This window comes from Opisthocomus hoazin, chromosome 3 (assembly GCF_030867145.1).
Source record: "Opisthocomus hoazin isolate bOpiHoa1 chromosome 3, bOpiHoa1.hap1, whole genome shotgun sequence".
Lineage (NCBI taxonomy): Eukaryota > Metazoa > Chordata > Aves > Opisthocomiformes > Opisthocomidae > Opisthocomus > Opisthocomus hoazin.
In genome coordinates this window covers 50,129,827-50,145,137 of record NC_134416.1, presented here as the reverse complement: position 1 = coordinate 50,145,137, position 15,311 = coordinate 50,129,827, and the positions used below count along the sequence as shown (strand labels likewise).

The following is a 15,311-nucleotide window of genomic DNA, read 5'->3' as shown; positions in this document are numbered from 1 at the left end:
GATGTTTTCAGAATCCGAAACACACTATGTACATCTAAAGAATTCGGAACCTCGGGCAATTAACATCTTGGTGAAAGTATAAATATCTTATTTGTGTTGTATAAAGTTATTCTGCACAGAGTTATCTCATTAGAAACAGCATATCCTAAAACTTAAATTAACCATATGAATTATAGATGTTAAATGACAATGTAAAAAGTAACACTGCAGCATCATATACAGTTAAAGGACATAACTCTTGACTAGGAAAAGATAATAAATGATGGAGCAAAAGTTTTGAAGATCCTGCCACCAGTGACACTGCCTACCTTACATGGGCAGAACCATTCAGGTAGAGAAAACTGAGTGTCTCACATTTCACCTGTACATTGACAGAACCTAAATTATTTTTTTTAATTTGCTATTTAGCATATATAGTCCTAGATAGAAGTCCTTGGTACTGTAAACACCATTATAAAGTGAGCATTAAATACAAAAAAAGCAATCAAAATCTAAACAGAAGAACAGAAACAGAGTGAAAGCAAAGCAGCACACTTCCTGCCAATTTCCTATACAAAAAATGGAAAACTAAGGAAGAGAAAAGGGGATGTCAACCGAGTTTAGAGATAGTCTTAAAAACCACTTACCTCTTCTACTAATAAGAATGATTTTGAATTGGCACAGCTAGTGCAGTAACAATAAGTATCCTGTCCTGAGTTTTATACCCCAAACCAGATGTATGCAGGGCTAAATACTAAAGACTATGAAATATAGACACCCAGACAAGGTTTTTCAAAAGCTTATGCCAGGGAACTGGCAGTCTGAGAGGCTAAAAGCCTTTTTGACTCTTCAAACATTCAAGACGCTTCTACAGATTCATAGCTGTTAAGCTCAGAAGAAAATGCCAGCACTGCAGAACATCACCTGGTAACCCTTGAACAGGAGGGAATAGTTGTCACTGTTTTCCTTAATAATAGTATCATGCCAAATAACTTGCAGATTAATTATAACAACTATTTGTAAAAAGGACAACTACTTAATGTGGAAATTTTTGTGTAATGATTAACTACTTTCATATGAATGGTTGGTGACAATCACTGTAAACATGTTTTCTCTCAATTCCAACCTAACTAAAAAAAAAAAAATTAAGTTTCATCTGCTGAGTCTTTCAACAATTTTCTCTTCTGAAATAAAAGACAATCCATTAATTGGTGAGAACCAGTGAGATCTGTGATGAAGTCACCACTGCCTTCTCTCTAACAAGGTAATTGCCTCTTTGTGTAGCAAGTTTTTCAGCTCCTCAGTGTTTTGTCACTTACTCAAATCTACTATGGCTTCCAATATCTTTTTCAACATTATATAAACCTGTTTATTATGTGTTTCCTGAAGGCAGAGTGGACACTACATTGCATGACTATGTACAGAGGCGGATTTTAAAAAGAATTTAATGAACCACACAGAAGCATCAACCTTGCCAGACAGCCATCTTTAAGGCACAATTGACACAGGAAGCATATTCCAAAAGATGCCTGTATCTCATCCCTCCATCCATCCATCCATCTCCGGCTGAGCCAAGAGGGTAGGAGGTGGCACACATCGCCCAGAGTCATCTGACTTCTTTTCTGCTAAACACAGCTATTCCCTCTAAGCAACACACTGGGGGAAACAGGAATTTTTAAAACCTTTATTTTAGTCATTTAATACAGTCTTTGATACAGGTCCAGTCCCACGGGGTTCCATCTGCAAAAGATTTTTTAAGAGCATATGACTAACTGTACAAAGTGAAACAAAGATACATGCATTCAGAGGGGGTCTAAAAAAATTATGTATCACTGATTCACTACAAAAGGCCCAAAGAATATCCATGTGTCTTTTCTGAGCGCTGATATAGAGCTCATAGTATAATGTTGTGGACTGAGGACAGGCCATGTTGGGGCCATTCATGCTAACCCCTAAAGAAATAAACTCACCTTTCCCCGTTTTTCATGCAGATTCTTTTATCCATCCTGAGACCGCACAGCCCAGGAACTCAACGGCAGAAGATACAGGGCAGAAATTCTGAATAGTTCTGCAAGAGATCTTGCTGGTGGAGTCAGACAATTCCCAAATGCCATGGGAAACACAAGAGGAGGAAACACATTACTTCATGACGTCAACCCAAATATAAAATGGAGTCAGAAGCAACATACAAAATATCATCCTGATATTAATTAAAATGTATATGAAAGACAATCACACACTCTTGCCTACTGAAGCACCTGTACAAAAAGGTTGGGTGCATGCCATTGCAGGTCCCTCAACAACAAGAGATATGAGCTCTTCATATGCTCCTCATTTATCTGTATGATCCCATCAGCTTTGGGTCATGGCCATTGGATGTGACTGTTCTCATCAGACAAAGGGAAAAAAAGAACATACAAATAAATAAATGAATATACATATAAATAAAAGTGTGTGTATGAAGCAAACAGCATGTATTGTTACCCATCAGATCAAGAGTAGCTCATGGCATATTCATGAGAGAAGAGTTAAGAAAACGCAGACTGAACAGGTGTGAAGGGACACTGAGAATGACAGTCTGTGACCAAAGCAGCTGATGAGAAGAAGCATCTATATGGGAAGCATCTATATGGGCATTGTACCATGCCAAGATCCAAGCAACAGCTGCAGTATTTCATAGAAACACTGTGGGCTCCACGAAGCAGCAGCTTAGTAGCAACTCTACAGATGCATATGGAATTCACCCAGTATTAAAATGTTTCATATGCCACACTTGCATGGGTGGAATGAAAACTCACACCAGTTACAGATCCCTAACTCTGGCTGCATATTTTCATACTTGCTCATGTTTTCGTACGCTTTCATCAGTGCCCAGTGAAAAGTAAATGTTGACTGTTTACACAGTTCTCAAATACCAGTTTCCAGAGTCTTTTGCAGATTGCGCAAGAATACTGTTCCATAATATTTGTAACAGTCAGTGGCTTACTTGTTACCATGCATTTTGCAAAATTATTTCATCGCTGACTTTTCACTGTGTTTAATAAACATAGCATACATTTCACAGCTTTCAATGTTTACCTATATCACCATCTCCTCCCTGCCTCAATAACTAACGTAGATGCTGCTTTTTAAATTGTTTCTTTGAAGTATTCAAAATCAGTCACTGCTACAGGTGAAATATAAGGCAGGATGTTTTGATGAAACATATGGCAGACAAAACCTCAAACATACTGACAGGGATTATTGGAGGTTGTTCTTTTTTACTCCCTCTTCTGCAGGGAATAAGATACTGCTAGAGACCATCTGGGGAATTCACCTAGCAAATCCCTTGTTGCAGTAATCTGGGACATCAGCGATGATTCCAGTACCTCACTTTTCTCCTGTGGCATATTACAGCCGCACCATTATGGTTTCCTATAAGGCTGAAGGTTATTAATCACAATTTCATGGACATTGCGACGTTTAGTGAGCTGAACTGCTGCAGATCCTCTTGGAGTAAATGTCTGTTACCTAGGTTGCCATTTCCAGAGGACTGGACTCTGTAATTCAGGTGACTCCTTACAGTTCTCTTTTCTGGTAATTGATACTATTATCTAAAACTACTACTTCATTCCTAAAAACAAAATTTCAGTTAGGTCTTCCTAGGAGTCTTCTGAAGCAAATGGAGGAGAACAGATGAGAACTAATAGAAAAAGCTGAAGCAGCAAAAGGAGGGTTAAAAGGAACAAAACGAAAGATGAAAGAGAAGAAAACAGTTAAACAGTTTTAAAGTTGAATTCTACTTCTCCTTCTTTCCACTATTAAAAAATTGACCTATTCACTTCTCTCACATCACCCTGCAAATCCAGTTATGTGAATAAGTAAGCATCCGAAAAAAACAATCAGTGTTCTAGTGTACCTAATTATTCCCAGCAATTGCTACAGAGGGAAAATGGAGAGCACACAAAAGCACAGTTTGAAGGTGTATCAAGTATTCAGCAAGACATTTGACTACTGGCATTCACTCAACAAAAAACAAAATTAGAAAGGGAGACGCCTGTAAGACAACTAATAAAAAATATATTTATTTTAAAACCTCAGCAATATGTTGTTATAAAAGTCATTAAAGAAAAATAAAATCTTAGACTTCTTTCCTCCATTTATTCAGCAGCTGACTTGGTATATAGAAAAGAATTCAATACCAGAAGAAAAAATCAGGGGTAACATTTCAGGGTTATCAACTTCTTGAATAACAATATAGTTTCGGAGGAATGTAACATGTGTCGAAAGCTGCCAGTCATGAAGCCATTCATCACAGATTAGTTTTGAGGATCAGCTCTTCAACCTCTGCATCTGAAAAATAAAAAAAGGACAGTTCATTAACTATAAATAATATTAAGACTAAATACAATTGCAGTAGGTAGAAATTATTGCTGCCCCATTTTATCTTGCTCAATTTACCATCAAATAGTGTTTAATTTTCCAAGAGCAAGATTTGCTCTCAGTCTTTTTCTAGTTGGTAGGGGAGCTGCATATGTGATAACAGAAGGAGAAGAAAAAGCTGCAGTGAACCATTTGACCTGGTAGGACTCCAACACAAATTCTACTTCCTTCCTAAGAAAAAACCAAAACAAAACACAAAAGCAAGAGTTATGGATTGAAGATATTCATTGTATACAAGTCCCAGCCTTGAATGTATCTGTCAGGAACAAACCCTGGTTGAGGTCAACCGGAATTTGCCTGAAAGGTACAGACTTGTGTTCCCATGCTGTTGAGCTATAAAAAGCTCCTGGCTGTAAACAGGGAGGGAAGTAGTAATTTCATACACCTTACCTCTCTGATTGCAGATGCACTTGATAGCTTTCTCTGTTGTCTGAACAGGCGTCCAGCCCCTAAAACCAAGTTGGACAAAGTCCTGCATCCCCTTCAAGTACAACTGCTTCTGTTTCAGTATGAGGGAGCGATGACTCCAAAGGTGAGTGTGAATGAGGACAGGCAGCTGGATCTGTGAGTAATACACATGCAATCTGGAATCAACAGCACCACTGTCTGATACTTGACCAATGTGCACTTGCTCCTTTAAAAAAAAACTTCTGAGAATATTTGTAAAAGGTCACATTAAAAGTTATTTGCTTCTATGCCAGTTTTACATTAGCTGGGATTTCAGACGCATACAGAGCCAGATTGTATTCTCCATTACAGATATGTAAATCTGGAGTAGCATCATCAACTTCAGTTTAATTGTTCTAGATTTACATCATTGTAATGAATGCCCTGCAGGAAACCAATTTAACTTTCAAGAGCTTTCACTGAACATGAAAACCTGCTACTAAATGTGCTTTCAATGGGAGGAATTACATATTGAACTTGTGTTATCACAGACAAAGGACTTTGATGAACACGACTGTTAGAGAATGTTAGAGCATTCATATTTTCTGACAAACACTGCACTGATATTTTTTGTGCACCTGTAGTTGTCTGTCTTCATAACAATGTTTTATTTAGCCATTTACAATGGGTAACGCCCAAAATTAGAAGATTCAAGCTGGAAAAAACAGTGCTTTAAAAATCCAACTTCTTTTTCAAGGAAGAGGCTTATTAAAACCATTAAAGTAACATCAAAATTTTGGTACCAAAAAGCTTCTCAGTGGCCTATAACAATTCCCCTGTCATAGAGCAGCAAAAAAGAAGAGTCTTTTGTCCTTGTAGAACTATACTGCTTTCTCCAAACAACCAACAAACTGACTTTTGGAGCTAGAAAATGGTGATTTTTCTCAGCTTTCTCATTTACTAAAAGCAGGGGAAAGTAAAGCCAAGGTGTTTGACAAAATGTTAAAGCAAAATATAAAGGACTCAGTCTTTACGATAAGATCAACGTATAAAAACTCTATGTATGAAGTAGGAATTAACAGAGAAAAAGAAAACAGGCTAGTTTGTTTCATTGGTGTGTAGGTGAGTGGGTATGAAAAAATGAGATCACAAAACTCCTTGCATACACTTTTTTTTCGCCTTTCATCAATGTTCTACATGCATAGAAGGAGAGAAAGGGCCTATCTCCTTCCACTGTAGTGTATCTATCTCCCACGAAGATATACCTGAGTATAGCAGAGAAAGAAAAAGATGCATACTTAACAGAACCTTTGAGCCTGCCTTCACACACCAAAGGTGTGAGATGCAAGCCAAAAGATGTCATAGCCTTGTATCACCTACACATGGTGGCGGCAGGGGTGGATTTCACATTCAGTTCACTTCTTTTGTCATTTTTACTTTTGAATCTCAGCACAAACTATCTCCAAGGATTTAGTGAAAGGCAGCAATGATGGAATCCATCGGGTAACAAGGCATGGTTGGAAGAAGTCGTTATCCTTTCCTTGGTGCCAGGGTTGGAACAGTGGAAGCAGGCACGACCCTCGTGGAGCTGCTGGCCCAGTCTGTGCTGATGTCCTGCTGCTCCGCAGGGTGTCTATCACTCTTGGCTTTTCATTCTGCCCCACGCTTAGGTTGTTTGCTCAAAATGTAATATGCCACTAAATGTTGTAACATGTCCTGCCTATACCTTTCACCAGTCTTTGCTTTCCTCCTCACAGGTTTTTCATCACAGCAGCAAACAGAATTTCATGCTAAGCCTCTTTCTATTCTTAACAATTAAGTCCTAAAATAAGGCTGTCAAATCCCTGTACTGCAGACTCATAAGATACTTGCATTAACAAAACAGGAGTCAATAAAATATGGCATTGCTTTAACACTTTCTATCTGACTACGGAAATGAAACAGAATATAACATAACAAAGGAAAAAAAGTCTAGCTTTCTCTTGTGCCATACGTAGGTAGCAAGGTCCAACTTCAAGCAAGAGAGATGAGCGAGAACTTCTGCAGAGAGTGTGAGTTGGAGTCAAAAACTCCTTTCTGAAAGGCTTAACTAACCCTAATCCAAATTCATTATCTGTAACTTGGGGGCTTGGCAGCATAAACTAGAAGGGCAAAAGGGCTTTTCTTTGTACCGAAAGAGCCAATCTGCAGAGTTGAGTGTGCCCTCAAAAGAGGAGGAGGACACCTCTTACCGTTTCTAGCTTTCCTTCCTGCTTAGAGCTGAGGTAACCAAATCATATAAGCACCATATAATAATGCTCCAATTCAGCTAAAACCTATCTAAGCCCCTTGATTATAAATAATCAATGACAATGAAAGAAAAAAGGAAATAAGAAATGTTTTAGTTACAAAGTAAAAAAAAAAAAAGAAGAAAAAATTAGTAATGTCTCCAACACTGTTCTTCAACAAGCCAGATTCCCACTGTCTGCATTTTACCTCTCGCTTCAAGTAGATGCACAGAAGTTTCACATTTCATTAAGGAAACTTTTTAATAAATTCCTTCCTAAACAACTCAATAAGCTACTATCGGTCTATATAAAAGCCCACTGTAACTCCTGAGTAACTCCTAACTCCTAACTGTAACACTTGCTTCGGAAAGAGCTATATGCTCCCTTATATTCTGAGCATTTCCACAAGCAAACCTCTAAATAAAAATACAGGCAGAGGGGAACTAGACAGCCAGTGACTTCACATGCCTCAGAGACACAATGTCAGATGTGATGATGTTCACTAGATATCGATATTTTACTAAGATACAATCATAACTTAAAAAGGAGAGAGAGTGAGAAAGAAGCATATTGAACCTCTACTCCTCAGAGATGGTGTCTATCTGTGGCTAAATTCATGCGCATTTTTGGAAGCCAGCTGGATTCGTGATGCACCATCAGACTACAACAGGTTTATCTGTATATTTGTTTATTCAGGTCAGGCTGCTCGGACAGTTGCGCCCAGTTTCCTTCAGTAATGATGAGCTCCAGCAAAGCAGATGTTACATGATTTTACAGCTGGACTAACCACCGAAGATGACTGAAGTTTTCACTAGAGGAGCATGCAGGAACTTCAGATGACTCTTCCCCCAGGATCTCACATATGCTCTGGCTTTCAGATCCCATGCAAGGTTACAGTCTTTAAATACCTTCTTAGAGCGGGACCTGTCTTAAAAGTGGACAGCCTGCCAGGCTAACCTGCCGTAGTGTAAATGCATCCATTACAGCACCAGTTTGAAGGTGCAACAGTTGGGAGCAAACAGCCCCTGGCAGTGGCCCATGACATTAACACTGTTCTCTTGCATCAGGTTGAAGAAACAAGCTTGAGAAACACTTCAAAAGCCCAGCATTAAAGGAATGACAGAAACTACATGAAAGCTCTGCCTTGTTGTGAACTGCTGTAACTATAATAACATGCACATTAGAATGCAGTATTATAATTAAAGATCGCTGTATGCAGCAATCATTATTTACTGTTCTCTCCTTTAAAACTGCTTGTTTCCAGACTTAGAGAAAAATTACTTATCTTGTGGACTTCTCCATGCAGCCAATTACACACTCAGGCTAAACATAATGCATATTAACTTAGCCTACCATACATCCAGAGGGACTGGAGGTGTTCCATTTTTCTATCAGAAATTTTGTCTGGTAGAAAGAAAGAAGACATTAACCAACTGTCTGCAACTAGTAGGTATATATCTGGACAAAACGGACACATGGCGTGTGTCCTCCTTGTTACCTTACTTTAATGCATCTCCTAGGCATTCATGATCAGTAGTATGTGTTTCTATCCCGGAAATCCCAAAGAGAAGTTTGGCACATTAGGAATGCCTTTTGCAATACAGACACAATGAACTATTTATTTATCCAGGTAAAATACAAGGCACAATATAACTATGGCTGGTTAGCTCAAAAACCTGCTTTCCCATACTGTGTCACGATAACCTTGTTATCCAAATGCAGAAGAAACAAAATAATTTAACATGAGTGGGCTTGTTATATTTCATGAAATAAATGATGTGGAAGAGATAAAGCTATATAATGAGTTTTCAAAATAAAATATATGGTCTAGGAAAAAGCCATAACACAAGAATCAGAAATCAAAAACCTCAGTGCTGCAGAGACTTCACCATGGTCCTACAGAAACCCAGCAGTCTCACATGTAAGTATATAACGATCCAAAAAAATTTATGTGTGCACTTCACTATCTGAATGCGTAGAACTGCATTTTCAGAGCATTTATAGATGAGTATTTTCTAAATCATCTGTAGTACAAAGACCCAGCCCCGTTAAGGTAAATTTATGTATATATTTTTGCAGCTACACAAAATGTCACTGACTTCATTTGAGACCTAAATGGTTGTAGAAAGGTCTACTGCCATGAACATCTGAGTCTTACTGGAGGATCAGTTCCCTAATATCAGTTTAATAAAAGCATACATATAAAGCATCTTTATACACACATATACATATATACATACATACTTACTTGTATATTTTTAAGACTATGAAAACCCATTTCTTCCTTGCATAACATTTTCTCAGTGAACGGTAAAACATTTTGGACCTGATTTTAAGGTTATGCTACAATTTGGCAACTCCCTCCACCACACTCAGCATGTGATCTTTTACACAGAGAAGAGGTTGCCACACATACTCACTGCCTGAAACTGAGGATTCAGTGTAAAGTTACACTGTCCACTGAAACATCATTCTTGTTTAAAGAGTGTTATCATCAACATCAGTTTTAAAAGTCATATTCTGAAGTGACTGAACACAGCACTCTTTAAATAATATACCCTAGTATTTTGAAAAGTTAAATAAAAATTTCTCCACAGGGTTATCTAATCTCCATTTTTTCATCATTTTCTTCAGACAAGAAAACTTGATTTATTATTCCCAAAAAACTACTTTTCTTAGAAATCACTAATGACTTCCTCTGCGTACATTAGAGAGGTCTGATTTTAGGAAAAAGTTAAATATTCCTGTTTCGACATCCAAGACTCTTTCACAGAACAAGGCTGCTATCTAGCAAACTTTCCATACAGCATAAGCATATAATTGCTTCAAATAGTCCTTGAGAAGATGACTATTCTAAAAATTGAACTTCCATCATGAAGTAACCATTTTCAAAAAACATTTGCCTGTTAGCTGTCAGATTTACAAAGAAAATATGATGGAAAAACTATCATTTTTATCCCAATTGATTCTTCTGATCACATTTCTGCAGCACGAATAAAATTAGCAATCAATCAAAACTGCATTGTCAAATGGTGGAGCCCATCACTACACACATGAAGGAAGTATCATTCTTGTAAACAGTGTTGTACAGGCAAATATAGTTTAACAAAACTGCTTGTTTCCATAAAAAATAAACTCCCTTAAAAAACAGTGCTTTTGTGGAGGAGGTACAATATGCTAATAATTTTCACCCGAACAAAAGTAATCTTTTGGCTTTTTGTGACTAGATTCAGCTCTGATGTGTTACCTTTAAACCTAGCGACAGGTCAGAATGGATGCAAGTTGATGAGAGAAACTGTGGCTTCAAATTTAATAGAACATATATGATGCAGTATCCAAAAAGGAGACTCAGATAGAGCAGGTAGGGAACACATCAGCCAACAGATCTTCTCAGCTCCAGCCCTTTGCCTGTGAGTTTCACAGAATCCTGGCCATTTTAAATAAGTAACATCTTCTGCAGGCTGAATGGGCCACTGTAGAAGCTGGAGGAACCATAATGTATTACTTCCTGCAATGCTAGCCCAAGGATTAAAATATATTTCCCTTTATTTAGAAACCAGATATTTTCTTCACTAACTTCCATATCACTTTTTTCAGTTCTTTGCCACATAAAGATACCATAAGAATATTACACTATAAGAAGTGGCATATCAATTTGATATTTGCTGAACACTGCAGATGATTTTTCTCACAAAAACATGATTAAAGGTTGCACTAGACACATTCGCTTACCCATCACTACCAATGATGCCATTATTCAGGTCTAATCATGTCTGATAACTGTATAACTGTGAATGGCCAGAGGTGAGATGCTGTGAGAGCACTGGGAGAATTCCTAGATGACTTCAAGAAAGCATCCACGTACTTGGTGTATTCTGTGTAAAAAGGATACATGAGATGTGGCTCCTAGTAAACAACAGAACTCTGTAACCTTACTTGTTCTTTATTTTGTTTCCTTTTTGGCAGAGAGTAAGAGTTCTCGCTAGTTCCTTGTGACACCCTTGCCCAAGTGCATCCAGTGAGTACTGCAAACAACTAGAAGTTCCATCTCCTGCATTGTTCAAAATTAATCAGCTCAGTAATGGCCAGAACACTCTTCTGGAGGAGCCCAGTAACCTGAATCACTAGAAGGCGGTAAGAGGACCTCCTTGATCAGATCTAGGGCTTGTAACACATTCTCTGACTCTTTAACATGTAAGATACCGCTTAAGGTAAAAAAGTAGTAATGATTTATATGAGTGTATATGTATGCATATGAAACACTGAGACGCTGTACAGTCCCCCTCTATTCTAACACATGGATGGTTTTTGTTCCTTCTAAAAATATTCTATCACTTTTTTTTTTAAATTGAAAAAGTAAGAGTAGAATTCACCTGTAAAATATGAAATTGGCCACAAAAACATTCTTCTGCTGTACACTCAGCTACAAAATCTCCGACAAATTTTTGTTTATCCCAGGAGTGTGTTCTTCCTCAAGTCTTCATTCCATATCTAATAATCTTTACTGCACACCTAATAAATCATATACTTAAATGAAGTGTAAACATCAATACAAGTTTCACTAGGACAAAAGGGGAGACAAATCTGCATACTTCTGGCAGTATAGAGTAGGCAGGATGACAGTGAGTGATGAAAGAATATATCAATGTGGGGGATGATTCAAGCCTCTTAAAATTTGTGGAATAACAAAGAATGAGACGGCTTTAATTGTCATATAAATTCATTAGAAACACATTTTTAACACTTTTTTTGATACCTTTTTTTTGCATCTGAGTTGGAACTGATTAAAATTGGAAATGTAACACCAGGCTATGTTCTTGTCTTAGCTATAAATGAGTTCCATATCAAGACTCCTCCCTTTCTTCACCAAGCTTATTTGTGTATTTGCAAGAGTAATGGCAGACCAGCGATGTACCTCAGGCAAAAGAGCCTGTGTGTCTATCAATATTTGGGTGACTAGCTTATAAAGTGTTCACTGGAACAATATGCCCTGAAGCTAATGAAGATACCATTCATATTAGTCAATTTGGGACTCACTGTGCAACAAAGTACTGAGTAAATCCAGCACTACAGTGTATACACACTCTGAGACAGAGTATTTTCAACAAAATTAAAATTTTTGGAAACAAAAAAATTCCATGCAGATAAACAGTTTTGCATAAACATTTTATGGAGAAGGTTTTGGAATACATGATTTGCTAAACTGGAGTGGCCAAGAAAAAGAAAGACTAACAGTCTCCCATTTGGTCTCCCTTTCTTCTACCCACGAAAACCAAATGCCGGAGTTAAAAAAACATTTTAAGTTTTTATTCTTACTCCACAGGCAATGAAGACAGGAGTTAAAACTTCAGTCTAAATGAATGTTGCTCTCTAGACATCGGTCATGTACAATCCCTTTATGGATACACCTAGAAAAAGTGGATTTCCATATGGCTCCTATTTCAAAGCCCTGCAAAAAATGTGACTATTCAAAGTATAGCTATGTTGTCAGGTTATTTTGTAGTGTGCTACCAAAAGCCAGCGACTAGCATTGACAGCATTTGGATCCAGTACTAACATCCTACTACTGCTGCTGTAAAAGTGGTAATCCAGCTGGGAGTTACCAGTTAAAAAACAGGAACTTGCCACCAATACGATCAATGGATAAATTCTATGATCCAGGCCACTTCTTCACCCTCCCTACAGTATGCCCTCGCAACAAACACCTTCCTAGAAAGCTAGCTACCTAATCTGTAGGATCTGTTCTTTATCTACAGTATAACCACCCTCGCTTCTCCTTACACACATAACGCAAACTACAGAGAAAAGCCCTCAGGGAATTACAGCTTCTTACAGCAAACTTGTCAGTTTTAATTCAGGTTAGGTGCCTGCATAACACAAACAATCAGGAAGGAACCAAATCAGTTCCTTTCAGATAATTCACATGTAGTAATTTGCTTGGGCATACACACTTCACATTCCCATGGATTCATTCTACAGATGCGCAATACATGTAATGAGATGGTCATCTATAAATATACCTAGATATATGTATCTCATTACATATACATATAAATATGTATCACATTATATACATATTTTAATACATATATTTCAAATGAGTAATGTAGACACTTCTCAATAAATGGACTGATAAAATTCACGCCTGATGGAGAACTGCATTGGTTTTTGTCAGTGTGTCAGCACAATATATATGCCTATATATGTATTCACTCATGCACATCCACATAAACTTAATGTACATAGGCATCATATAGGTGTAACAGAGCATACAAATCTATGTATAGCATTTGAGTAATGATGTGACAAACATTAGACACATTGCATTAAGTGCTTAGCTGGGAATAACCTTTGGTTTGGCCTCACAAATGTTTTCCTTTTCTAAGCTACACACTTCATATCTGGAGCACGTGGAAGCATCTTACCTTGCTTCCATTTTCTCTTGCCTCCCGTTCCATCTTGAGATCAGAAATTAGGAGAGTCTTGTATTTGTTCTTTCCATTACTGCTGTGATCATCTAGTCTGTATTCTGAAGTCAGCTGAGCAGAAAGGGGACTGTCACTCAGGTTCAGAGGCTGCTCATCCTGCTCCAGATTTGTTTTGCCATTACTGTTGGTTTCTGCCATCTCCCTGCAGTGTGTTCCCCCTGAAGCATTGGAACTGTGTCCCACGGTCTCATTGCCATTAAAACTCTCTGCGGCTGAATCATCTATTAAAAAATATATATTTTCAGTCACATGCCACAATTTATACCTTCACAATGTTTTTCAAAATAGAATGAAAACGGTTTATATTACTAGCACCAGTACATGTCTGCAAAATGTGCACACACACTCCTCCACGTTTTCAAGTAAAAACTTTATGTAAATCCACAAAACATTACTAAGTTAAGGGAAATGATCTGGGCTGACACCTTAGTGTCACTGTGTACACAAAAGATAAGTATCACAAAGGATTTTTAGGGAAAAAGTGACAAAATCTGCCTTAATCCATCTGTTTATCCATATGTCTACGGATTTATTTTCGTTCTTCTACCATGCTCATTACTGCAGTATAGCCTATTTCTGAAATCAACAGAGATGCACATGGTACCTAGAGAGAATCTAGATCTCAGGCTTAAGGGTGTAAAGCAGCATATGTCATATCCATAAACATCTTCTTGCACAGATACAATGTAAATACATCTGATGTATTCACTGCTGGCAGTAGAGATAATACTGGAAAAGCTGACTCTGGAAACAAAGCTCCTCTCTTCGTTTTGTTCCGGTGTTCACTCGCTTTGCTCATTCCTTGTGTGTCACGATATATTTAAAAATACTGCTCACTAAAGAATTAAATTATCAACCTAAAAGCTGCATCTGAAAACTCCGGATGTGTTGTTGTTACATCTAAGAATTTACAGCTGAAAGGTATGATTAACATGGGTCTTCACATGCTTATGGGTTTGTGCATCCTGTGTTTGTCAGCATTGGAATTTGCCACTTGTGCTACTACTCTGCCCATCTCTACTTCTAAACAATCTTCTTGCCAACAGGCTGTCTAGTAAAACAATTCATCCTTCTATGGATTAAATGGCAGCAGAATGTGGCCCTCAATTTGCTTACTTCTTGTTCTCTAAAGCACCTCTTTTTTGGCAACTTACATGGTTTAGCTAATGGTGAAAACACCTGCCCAGGGCTCTACAATCCTATGCTTATTGCAGACAGTGAAGCTGGAAACAAAACTGGGGGGTTAGCAGCCAGAAATGTATACAGATTGAAACTGGAGATACAGGATGCGATGGACCTTAACATATTAGTACCTTAATATACCATCTGCTTTTGGGCCTTTCTAAGCAAATTCCGTGGAAAAGAAACAAACACATTTATATACACATGGAATTTAAAAAAAACATCAGGACACATTCTTTAAAGGATGGCCTCAGAAATACTCATGCTTGAAACTACATGATTAATCAAATTGTTGACTCTCCATCATTAATACAGTAAAAAATCCAACTATTCACCGCCCTCAGATCAGAATTCAAAAAGTGAAGAAAATACTGTATAAATGGGTAATGAACTAATTCCATTAAGTACTTAAAAGTGCTATAGACAAGCCATCATACATCAGTAGCTTGGTTGCTGTACTCATTCAACACTTTTATGTCATAAAGTATACAGGACTGGGCACACATTCTGAACATGTTTTTTTTAATTTATTTGTTCTGTAAACCTGTAAAAAAAATCTGGTTTCATGTAAATACATAATAAAAAA

General features: G+C 37.6%; 1 protein-coding gene across 3 annotated transcripts in view; it reads right to left on the bottom strand.

Annotated features, from left to right (window-relative positions):
• The window catches only part of NOL4 (nucleolar protein 4), a 198,917-nt gene that overhangs the window by 69,100 nt on the left and 114,506 nt on the right, over positions 1-15,311 (bottom strand). For all 3 annotated transcript variants that reach the window (XM_075416225.1, XM_075416226.1, XM_075416227.1), the window contains one exon: positions 13,481-13,764. In XM_075416225.1, the coding sequence (XP_075272340.1) occupies positions 13,481-13,764 (284 nt within the window). The remainder of the gene's footprint in view (positions 1-13,480; positions 13,765-15,311) is intronic.